Here is a 12,294-nt window from a genome sequence, read left to right as displayed (position 1 = left end):
TGCATGGTCCATCTAGCGTTCCGCTGGTTGGAATGTCAGAGCCATCCTTTGCAGGAGCACCTTTGCCTTCTGTGTCCTCATTTTTCTAAAAAAGGTTTAGAAATAAAAAGGTTCTTTTAGCAATCTGAAAAGTCCTTGTGCCTATCAGCAGTTAGGAGTCTTGTTGCCTGGTTGGCAGAAAATAAACTCTTCACCCTAATGTGTTGGCAAAATCCCACCTGACTCAATCTGTTTGCTGCCCTCGGGATTCTGTTTTGGGTATGACATCAGCTCTCTGGTCAGTTATGAACCTTGAACAACACTGATGCTTTGGTAAAGAGACTACATTAGGTCTCATGTAGCTTGTCTGGGAGAATGTAGGCCTGAATGAATAAACTGTCTTAGAAGCACTTTTCAATCCTTCAGTGACCTCCATGGAGATGCTCAGAATGCTTGATAGAGATTTTCTTTTCAGTCCTCCATTTGAGAATCCACTGACTCTGCTAGCTAGATAGAATGGGAAGGCAAGTGATAGTTCTCCATCAGCTTCCACAAAGAATATATTTATAACCCTCCTGGGGATGGCCACAGTCCCTCTCCAGCTTGTTGACCCAGTTACAAACCTGGAAACCTCTTTGGCTATTGATTGACCAAATGGAGAAAATAGCCAATATATCCATGTGGTAAGAGAAGGGGCTCAGAAAGGTGAAAGAGCACATACTTTGCATCAAGTTTTTATTCCTAATGATGATGTTATCATGCTGCATATATTTTTAAATTTCTATGATTAATGTTCAATTAATAATGATGTTTCTCTTCTCTCTTGAGGGCTATCCAGTACTGATTTTGCAGAGGCTTTGAGTGGGTAGGAAATACCCCTATCTATGGAAAAAATTCCATGGAAATAAATTTTACAGGATTTCTTTTGTATTTTTTTTTAATATTTTGAATCTATGCAGAAAATCTTGACAAACAGATGTTTTTCATGTAAAATGTTACTAACTTGAAATGCCGTATTTTAAGGAAAAAAGCCCCAACACATTTTTGACCCATCTTTATAAACCTCTTTTTCAATGTCACTTTATTATGTTTAATTTGCTTTATAATTAATTGTCATTATTCTTGGTTTACAAAGTGGTTGTCTTTCTTTTTTTAATATAAAAATATTTTAGCCATAATCTGAAATAATTTTCTGTTCCCAAAGAGAAATTATGTAATGTATATGTCAGCTATCCAAATATGTGTGAAGTAGGAGTATACAGGCCAGGTGCAGCATTAAGTAGAAGTATACAGGCCATGTGCCAAATCTTTTTTAAGCTTTCCCTGGAAGAATATGTTTTTTTGAAATTAATTGTTCAATTGGTTTCTCTGATACAAAGCTTCTGAATTCAAAACTAAGTGGATTAACTGGAACTGCACCAATAGCTGTTCTTTTCTGAATAGTACCAGCATCTCAGGTGTCCCCCTCTATTTAGTTCAGAATAATGCGAAATCCATCACTAATTCTCTTTTCTGGCATTGCAGGGATGCAGGATTTCAATTACCTCAGCAGCAACTGCTTTGAAATCACAGTGGAACTTAGCTGTGAAAAGTTCCCACCTGAAGAAACTCTGAAGGGCTACTGGGAGGACAATAAGAACTCCCTTATAAATTACATTGAGCAGGTAACACAAAAGAGGGTGGCAAAACTCTGGTTATTGTACATAAAACTTATAAACTTTTCTGCTGTGTAAACATCTAATTCAAATTTCATATTAATCCAGATGTTGCTCCGTAATTCCTATCTGTCTCTAAGATGGTAAATCCTGTGTGATATTTCTAAATAAGTGGAAGAAGAGGGGAAAAGAAGGAAGATGTTATAGTACGGAATTAATCTCATCTTGCTTAAGCTGTTGCAGACATTTAATTTAAATGATTTGTGTTGGGTTCCTCAATGAAAAGAAATACACATTTCCATAGTTCACTCCCCCAGCAGGATGTGTTTACTAAGAGAGATGGATTACCCTCTGCAGATATTAAAGTGTGCGTACAGATGTGGGATGGATCGCTCTGTGGATGTACAGGGAACCTAGACAGCTGGATTAGACTGTGATTGCTTGGCAGTTCACTGTAACATCATGAGACATCTCTAATCCTGGTTTTGTAGATATTCTGCTGCTCTCTGTCTGCATGAGCTGCTGATAGTACAGACCTGTCAGTGCGATGATTCCATTAAAAATGACACCAAATCTGGTAGAAGTGTAAAGTGTTGTCATGGGTTTATATAATCTTGTGCTAAGGGATTGTTAGAAGTTAAGGCTCATGAAATAGATCTGTGTGTGTATTTGGGGGTTTTCTTTGTTGCTGTTTTTTTGGTTGATTGCATTTTTTAATTGTTTCATGCCAATGTATCAAGCTGCGCTGAAATGATGGTTCCAAGCAGTGTGGGAATATTGAATTTCTGAAGCCTGACTATTGTAGTTAACGATTACAAATATATATGATATCATTAATGGACGCACACCTGAGATTGTGAAATCAGAAACACACTTGGTTAGCAGATCTGATCAGTTAATACATTCATTTCTTTAAGAACTTATTTGTGCAGAAATGCTTTAGTTAGTCAGAAATCTGAAATACTTGAAATGTTTGAATTATACTGTTTTGTTAATAAGTTATATGTGGGCTCAGGAAAAAGCTGTACCCATCCTGCAGGTTTTTACCCACTGATTATGAGATCCATCTCAAATTGTTCAGCTCCTTTGCACATGGGTTAATTTTCTTTGACTTGTGGCAAACTATGTTATCACTGCATTTTCAAAATTATTCATGTGTAAGATACTATTTTGCCAACTTCCTTTGCTCCTGCAGAGCTGCTGGCTTTATCCTTGAAGTTCAGTTGGCCTATTTGGCATTGGTTTTTATCTTATTGCAGGATAAAAGGTCCAGCTCTGTGCTCCAGCTCCCCTGTGATTGCTGAGGATAGTGCAAATATGTACTTTCTGCTTTTCTAAGCTGATCTACATCAGGCTTCTCCTGAAGTAGAGGAAACTGAACTAAACTATAGCAGCTGAATATACCATATAGGTTCATAAAGGGGAACATCAATATCTCAAAATAAAATTTGGGTTCCACAAGTCTTTTCAAATATCACAAAATCAGAGAGAAGCCTGAACTCCACAGTACTTCGCTGCTTAATTTCCAGGCTCCCGATGAAATGCAGCTCCACACAGGTTCCCAACATCCCCTTCTTCCCAGCACTGAGAGTTCCCTATTTCAGGCCATGAAAAAGCAGTTGATCCTCAGTGTCTTGCCTCTGAGGAGCTCAGCCTGCTTTCAAACCATGCATTTAAGGTATGCTGACAGGACTCCACACACTGCGGTCAAATCAGTGCTTTAATTTCATATATGCTAGGAACAGTCAAGGTAGGTACTGCTGGGGCTGCTGCCCGGAGACAAGAAGGAACTAGGACATGATCCACCATTGCCTTGTGGGGAGTGTTGTGACTCTGTATAGTCCCAGCTCGAAAACCTGGGTGTTTTGGGTGCACAACAGAGGTCTCAAGCATCTCACAAAGGGATTGCCCATTGAAGTCCAAGTGACCGCATTTGCTTTGATAATGTGTCACCTTTAAGCAGTTATGTCCATTATTATCTCGCAATTTTTAAAGTTGATTAAATTTTTCTTAAAGAGAAGGTTTTTTCAAAGCCCTCTTTTAAAGCTTTTCAGTGGATTCATTGATCCCCAATATGATAAAGACTTTCAAGTCATATATATTATGATTTGCTGCATATTTCTGAGAACTGCTTGCATTGCACAGGTAAATTATTATAACTACCTGCTGAATTATTTTTCCTCTTCATTCTTTGTTCCATTATGATGTTAAGTATTTATCATTGATAGCTGTCAACATGTAGACATGCTTTGTTAGATATATCAGTAGATATTCCATTGACAAAAAATGCCATCTTTTCTTAAGAATTTTCCAATTATTTACTGTGTTGCCAACCCTATTTATTTTAGATTCATCGAGGAGTGAAGGGGTTTGTTAAAGATCTTCAAGGCAATCCAATAGCAAATGCTACAATTTCTGTGGAGGGAATAAGCCATGACATTACATCAGGTGAGTGTGGTACCTTAGCAAAACAAGAAGTGCTGAGATATATTGCTTCACCTCTGCTTAGCAACCTGAAACCATTTCACATCTTTTTAACTGAAGCTTTAAGGGAGCAAAATTTTGAGGCCAGGAAAGCTTGCTGTGCCTCAAGAAGCTTGTTGTCTGCAGGATTTCATGCATCTTCTGCTTGTATTTTGCTCTCCAAGTATCTGAGACTGGTTTTCGTGACTTCATGGATCTCTGGTGTGAGCTGGTTCTGTAGGCTCTTGGTTATTAATGCTTAGACTTTCTGATTTATAATGCAAATAGTGTTTCACAGCTCTACCAGGATTTAAAGTCCTGTCAGCAGTGCTGTTTTTAGTTTGAAGGCTAAATTTTAGTCTAAAAGTGTTATATTATCTACAATGCAATCATACCTTTGGGTATGTAAATTCTTGACAGATTTTCAATTTACATAACTTCCTTCCACAAAGGTAAATTCTCTCTGCTGTTTACAATTATGTGACCTTTTTTCAGAAAGGTGATTCTAAAAGGTGAAAGTATTGTGTTAGTTGGTGTTCACAGAAAATTATATGTCACCTCTTCAGTGATGTTGTGCTTTATTCTAGGAATAAGTTCAAAGCTAGCTCACACAGTGCCAACTTTCAGTCTGCCCTGTAGACCTATGCTGTCCTATCCTGAATGACATTTTTTTTATTTGCACAAGATACTAATTAGACAAACAATAAGAAAATGTCATTTTTTTATACATGATCTTACATTATGGTCATTTTCTCAATAATATGTCTCACTATAGTGTTACAGAATGCAGAATACTATGAAACAGGACTAGAAGAATCTTCAGGTGGCTCCAATTTGTGTTTGTTTGTGCATCACCTTCCAAGAGGCCAGCACTTCTGCCAAGCAGGGGAACAGTCTGTGAAAACATTAGTCATCTTCTTTCACTGTAAATAAGAAGGCAAAACGTATAGAGGTTGGAAATAAATTTTCAGGCATAACAAAAAGGAAATAAGCTGTGAAAAGAGGCATCTTGAGGTAGGAGAGAGTGAGGCATATGAGAGAGAAGCTCATGCTTCTCTGGTACAAAAAATCATTAATCTTTCCACATCATTGTGTGTGTATAAGCCTTAAAGTCATGTATTGTCAAAAGAGTGAGGAAAACAAGTACTTGAATTTTGGCACAGTCAAAATAAAGCATAAATATTCTTTGGCTTTTCTCCTGTTCTTTGTTCATGAGTTGAAATTCAACTTTGTTCCATTGCCAGGAATTAGAATAGATCATTATCGTAGTTCTACAGAGTATTCTTTTCCTTTCTGTTTTATGAAGAGAAAAATCTGGGCACAACTGGACTGACTACTGACATTTTTTGACCATGCGAATTGCAGACTTTTAAGTAATATTTCCCTTTGTGCACTGTGTAGCTGCAGATGTGGTGAAAAAGCATTTAAGGGACTGGCAGAAAGAGCATGGTTAAGTCTTTTAAATGGACTGCTAACTGAACTTTAGAATAGCCTTGCAATGTTTTTTGGAGATAGAGAAATTTGGAAGTATTAGCCTGTGACAAATTAGGTAATTGCACAACTGCTGGTGCAGGGAGGATCTGAGTCTTTGTGAAAATAGGATAGGGTCATTTCTGTAGAAGAGGATGATGCATTTTGGTTCTGTGACTGAAAAAGATAATCTACAGTAACAGTGTAGTAGGATCCTCTCTTTCACCTGAGTGTATTAAACTTTCATTTCTTTGTTTATCTGAGCCAAAGAAAAAAGCCCTAGACAATGCCTGGATACTGAAACATGTAGACAATGATACTTCAAGGGTGGTACACATGGAATATTCTAGGACATGATGATTTACAGCTTTTTCTGAAGTGTGAGAAAAGTGGTCCCATTTATTTAAATTTGATGAGAATAAAATGCATTTACACTTGGATTTTCAGAATACTGAGGAACAATAAAAATCCATATCACACTGCAAACTGAAACTCAGACACTTAACAGGGACTTTACAATGGCTGGGGTGCGCTTCTAAAGTAGAGTAATGCCCCATATTGTCCTGTTCTTCAGTGTGATGGAGAACCTTCAGCCTCAGCAGGCAAAATCTTTCACAGCGTCTACAGCACAACTTCAAAGTTTAAATCAGTGTTTTGGTTACCTGAAAATGAGAAAATCTGTAATGACATATTTATACAGCTCTTACAGAAGAATCCTTTCAGACAGACAAAAGGAAAGGGCTGACAGGAATATAAAAGACTGACATACCCCTTCTACTTAGCTGCATAATTAGTTTTATACATATTTATTTGGATTTTCTTCTTCTCCTCTACAGCCAAGGATGGTGATTATTGGAGGTTGCTTGTGCCTGGAAATTACAAACTTACAGCCTCAGCACCAGGCTATCTAGCAATAACGAAAAAAGTGGCTGTGCCCTTCAGCCCTGCGGTTGTGGTAAGTGCTCACATGTCTTGGTTTATCACCTATTATATATTTAAAGGGTCTCTTTTCCCTCATGGTATGCATGTAAGCAGAAGGTGATTTTTCAGAATATTTAAGAATATGCTAATTTAGAAAGACTGGAGATCTACTCTTTTAGCACTTGATGCACCAGCTGTTGAGAGTAATCTCATTTTAAACTCATTTAATCTCTTGCTGATCTTATTTATAATGAAAAGGCACAGAGAAGGGTAGTGTTGGGATACTTAAACATTTTATTGGTTGAAGTGTGAATAGACAATCAGAAAGAGGATTACAGGATGTATCTAAATAGTGCAACATGAAAAGTAAGAGATGTTGAGGTTTGGCTTGAGACGTGATATGTTCAGTCTAAATTGTCAAATGACTACCTGCTTGGTTTAAAACCAGTGTTCAGCTCTGTGCAGAAAGATAGTGATGGACCTCTCTTTGTGTAGATGCCCAGTATGTACGGTGATTAAGACCTAGACTGTGTCTAAGATCTTAGAAGCATTTTTAATTCACCCTCTGTCCAGATGTGGATGTCTCTTAACAATTAAAGTAGCACATCATATCTACATTAATGAACCCCATGTTAGGAAAAGCTCCCTGGATCTTTTTGCTGGCATAAAATTGAATGAATACATGTTTTGATACGGTGAGGGTATATGCATTGCTAGGTGTTAGCACTAAGCTGATGATACTTCTTATAATATGATGTATGATTTATGTGGCTATTAGTTTTAATTTCATTGGCCCATACCATTTGAAATTTTTAAACAAGTCAAAGACTTGACAAATGTCTGGTTCTTTTGGAAATTTTGCTGGCCTGTGTGTATTTTTAGATAAGTTATTGCACTGATATGCTGGTATTGCACATATTTAAATCAGCCTCGAGACACTTTGGAATAAACCTAGTCTAAAATAGAAGGTACCTCCCTAAGCCCCATGTCTGTGTTAAACAATTTCTTTCAATAAATGACTCTTAAAAGCCTACACTGCTCTCTTTCTACAAGTCTTACTGACATTTTTTGTTGCTTCTCTTACTCAGGTTGATTTTGAACTGGAGTCATTGTCTGAAAGAAAAGAAGAGGAAAAAGAAGAGTTGATGGAATGGTGGAAGATGATGTCAGAAACACTAAATTTTTAAATGAGAATTTTGACTTTACAGCTTTTAATCTATGTTGACTTAGTATAATGTACTGTGGAAACTCCCTATATTCTAGATTTTGTGCACTTCACAGTAATTAACTTTGAATTTTTCAGTCATATTTTGATTAATATGATTACAAATAACTACTAGCCTCCTAGGTAGATAAATAAGTTATTAATTTTCTTTCATATTGTTATAGAAAATGTACTCTTATATACAAATCAGAAAAATATGAATGAATATGCAGCCTATATGACTATATGACAGTACGATCTGTTGTGTATTATTTGCAAGTTCAGAATATGTAGGTTAACTTTCGATTTTAAAAAAGAAATATACTGTAGTCAATTATTGATACTGCCAGAAATATTTGACAGTGCATAGTAATAGACAGTGCTCTTTATTAAGTTCTATAATGGATGTTATTGAAAAGATTTATAATAACAGTGTGTGGTGTAATAATGTTTTACAAGGATTAAAATTCACTATAACATTTTTTATGTTTCTGGTGTTGGGGCTATTTAAATATGTAAGAAACATAAGTTGACTTCATTTTAGTAAGCAGAAGAAATCTGCATAAACTTTTATTAAAGGTGGAATAGAATGAATACAGGAAATAGGAGAGCTTTATTTCTTAAACAGTTGACAATATTCGAAGATCAGGTTTTAATTATTTCTCATTACTTATTAAGCAAATTAAAAATTCTGAGTGGGCGAAGAAGAGGAGCTTGTGCATCTTGTTAATGTGCTGCTTGTGTTTGTTTTACAGCAAGAAAAGAAATAATTTCAGGTGATGTCTGTTTTAGTTAGATAACTACCTTTTCAGCATGGTGTCTAGGTAATCAGCCAAACGTTAATCTGTACACTGAAGGCTACCAAAGTATAGTCTAGACAATGAACTGGAAATCTACTGAGGTTGTGCATTTAGTCTTGCAAGTCAAGAATACGTTTCCAGCTTTGTTTCTTCTTCTGGCTAGTCTTATTTAAATCTAGAAGCAAGAAAGATAAGTGAAAATTTTTTCAGTGTGGTGAAATTTTTGCAGTATTTTTGAAGATGATACAAAAAGCAACTCTGATTTAGAAAGATTTTTCTTGCTCTCCCCCTTTTTTTTAATAATTTAATTAATATACTGCAGTATTTTGGCTAAGATGACTGAAATTTGCAGCATCAGAAAACACACATGGACCATAGTAGGTGCAAGTTTAGTATAATTCTTCTGAAACAACTGCTGGTATGCTACTTGATAGCAGCTAAACATCTCATCTGTTTGAAAGCTTACACACTATTGCTGGTCTATTTTAATTCAAGATCAGATATTTGATATAGATTTCCTTCCTCTGTTTCTTTCATATCACTGTGTTTTGATTAGCGTATTATTTTAGCTTATGCTGTAAGAATTCAGTATGGTTCAGAACCAATCAACAATGCACTATCATGCTCCTGCTGCAAGTGAAAAATCACATGTTCAGGTGTAGGATCCAAGTTCACCTCCTTTGAGTATTTAAAAATTTACTGAAATACTGTTTTCTGAGAATTTTAAATTCTTTAATAAAAGTAGCACCTGATCCTTTTAGAGGAACAGGCTTAAGATCTGACACACATTGACAAACTGAACAGTAATAAAAAGGCATAAGCTTTCTCTCTCTGATCAAGAGTTTGCTATGTAACCTGTAGCTCATTTGGGTAGTAAATGTTTAATTCCAAATTTCAGGGGAACTTTAAGTACTGTGAGTTGTTATACAGTGATGAACTTTGAATCTCCATTGTGATGAGAAACTCCAGTGGCAAATAAACAATCTTATCTGAACGTGTCTTGATAACTAGTGGCTAGCTGTGCACAACGCTGTGCATAAAGGATGCCTGCTTATACCAGATTGGGTGCTTATGACAATTTGAAAGGCTAAGATGTAGCACAGAACGTGTCTGTGTCTGGCAATAATGATACTGCTGTTAAGTGAACCAGGTAAGGTCAAAGCAAATAGTATAAAAATGAATTATAATAAGAGACTGCTGGCGTGTGGGCAAATGGCTACAGTAGTGTAAACTAATGTAATAACGCAAATGTCTATTTGTACAGAATACCCTGCTCTGCCTCTTCCAAACATAAGAATTTTGATCTGAATGACACTACTACATGGTACAATGCCTGTCATGCATCCAGTCTTCCTGTGGCATAGTTAGTGCAGACATTACATCAAAATGATCTCATAAAAGATTTCTAATCCATACCTGTATTATGTGTTTGAGATCTTCTGGTCTACTGTTTCATGCATTTGAGATTAAATGTGGTGTCCCTTAAGTGATCTCTTCGTTGTGCTCTAGATGACTGCTTGCTATTACCATATTGAGATCAGGTTAAAGTGATTAAATGTTACAACACCAGAACCACTGCCACTGTTCTTGCTCTAGGTAAACATCCTTAAGAACAGCGTAGTCAGGACTCTTAATAAATTAATTCATTATGTAGCTTTTCCTAGCTGAGCTGAGCTGTGTTGTAGGACTGTGTATGTTTAATGGAAGATTAAATTGTTGTGTGATGCTGAGCTTTTGGTTAAAAAGGCACATGCTGTACTCTTGTACAATAAATCTACAGTTTTATTTAAAACATAAAATGTGTGAGTAATTTACAGGTTCAAAACATGACCTCTTTGGCTGTGCATGTCTGCAGAGTATGCCATAAACTCATCTTCAGTGAGGTGTGTGTGCCGATTAATTTGCTGTTTGAACAGAGAAAGGAGCTGGGGTTAGTGATAATATCCCATTGAGAGCCATCCACAGCCCCTTAACTTTGTGCTTGAACATCCACCTTTTGGAGTATACATCTTTCTGAGCACTTTTCCCATGGAGGCCTTTAAATCAAGTAAGTGATAGTAATGAGGTGCTCTGCGTTTGCTGTGTGGGGACAGGGCATACATTTTGCATGTCTCTTTCACAATATTTACAGATCTTTTTTCATATCGATCATATCGATCCTTAGGGTTAGAAAGCACAGTGTGCAGCATCCTTGCAAACCTGTGGTACTATGCATTCCTTATAACTACAGTGGCCAGGATTATAATAACAATGAAGTCAGTCAAATAAAATCACTGCATCTTAATTTTCTTTTCCTTTTTCTAGGTTGTGTTCACATCCATATATGTGAATTTACATATAGTCCTGGCTAGTCCTGAGCTGCTAATAACACACATTATAGTGTAAATTAAAACTATGTTATGTTAGAAAGATTTGCTGTCAAGTTTCTTTGAGGTTTTTATTTTTAACAAATATAACAAGTGTGTTAGGAACACTTAATAATTAGGCTCTGAAAGGAAGAAGTTTCAGAGAAGGATGACAGATAGGTTTAAAGGAGCTTGAATTTAAAGTTAAAAGGTGTGGTTCCAATGAGCCTGATTTTCTCCCATATCTATGTTTAGTTTGATTCGGGTCTGGTGAGGCTGTAGAATAGCAGCAGTTTCATGACGGCCTCTCTAAGAGTTAGAGCAGCTGGCTAGAGCTTCTCAGTAAACCTGCTCCAACGGAGGAGTGTCTTGTCTCCTACTTGTAGTTAGCACTGGAAATGCAGGACTGAGAAATGTCACTGCAATGCTTTCTTTCTACCTTCCTGAATCTTGCAAAATACTTGTTCTGATCATCTCCTTGCAGGTATTTTATTCCCTGTGAACATTTCTGTTTATTATGTAGAGCTACATCTGTTATAAATAATTTACTGCTTGTTAATTTGACTCATAGGTTTGATCATTGACACAGGCTCTGTTCCAGTATTTCTGACTTACATAATTAAACCCAGAAAAACAAAAACACTCAGGAGATTTTCTGAAAGTCATGGCATAAGAAAAACCCCAGTGTGTTTTTTTGCCTGTCGGCTTGTGAGGGTTTTGAGTGAGCCTGCTTCAAGTTTCTGTTTTTAAAACCTGCTTTAGGGAGAGAAGAATATGACAACTGAGAAGCTGATGTAATTTGGTGCATCCGGAGGCCAAGGATATACAGCAGTATAGCAAGTATTACAATCGGCAATATAAAAATGAGATCTTTACAAACAGTTGCTGTTTACTTTTACTAACTGTGACAGTGGGAGTGTATTAATTGCGTTAAATAGCCTTGCAGTGCTGATCTTTCTTCATCCCTCCTTATTTTGCCTCTCCACACCTCAGGCATTATATTTCAGCAATGACTTAAACACATCCATGATTAGGCATCATTCATCACAATGCTAGATTTCCCCTGAATTAATGTTTAATAATTCATATTATTTTATCTTTGTTCTACTTTCATATTCTGTCAAGCCACCACAGATTTTTGTAATCACAGATCCCTGTGCACAGTGGAAATTGTTAAAGAGAGAAGCTGAAGAGTTTGGCTCCTGCATTGGGAATGTAGAGGGAATTTGACATCTGGAAATGCACTGGAAGCAGTCGAGTATTGAGAAGTATGTAGATTTTACAGACTTTTATTTTAATAATTATTTAGTGATGGGCTAAATAGGGCTTTGTGCCTGTGAGATTCTAAGAGTGCAGCATGTCTGTGTCTTTAGTCTTAAGATAAAGCTACACTGAAAAGATTCCTGTTATCAGACCCTCAAGCCTAGAATCTGAGTAGTCAGGACTATCTGGTGTCA

The 12,294-nt window shown here is 36.6% G+C and overlaps 1 protein-coding gene across 2 annotated transcripts in view; it reads left to right on the top strand.

Annotated features, from left to right (window-relative positions):
- Positions 1-10,291, top strand: part of CPE (carboxypeptidase E) — a 56,592-nt gene extending 46,301 nt beyond the window's left edge. For both annotated transcript variants that reach the window (XM_018071083.3, XM_018071077.2), the window contains 4 exons: positions 1,504-1,643; positions 3,983-4,082; positions 6,404-6,522; positions 7,577-10,291. In XM_018071083.3, the coding sequence (XP_017926572.1) occupies positions 1,504-1,643; positions 3,983-4,082; positions 6,404-6,522; positions 7,577-7,675 (458 nt within the window). In that variant the 3' untranslated portion in view covers positions 7,676-10,291. The remainder of the gene's footprint in view (positions 1-1,503; positions 1,644-3,982; positions 4,083-6,403; positions 6,523-7,576) is intronic.
- Positions 10,292-12,294: the final 2,003 nt, after the last annotated feature.

Source organism: Manacus vitellinus, unplaced genomic scaffold (assembly GCF_001715985.3).
Source record: "Manacus vitellinus isolate BGI_N305 unplaced genomic scaffold, ASM171598v3 scaffold_0_pilon, whole genome shotgun sequence".
Lineage (NCBI taxonomy): Eukaryota > Metazoa > Chordata > Aves > Passeriformes > Pipridae > Manacus > Manacus vitellinus.
The sequence above is the reverse complement of the archived record's forward strand: the minus strand, read 5'-3'. Positions and strand labels throughout refer to the sequence as shown.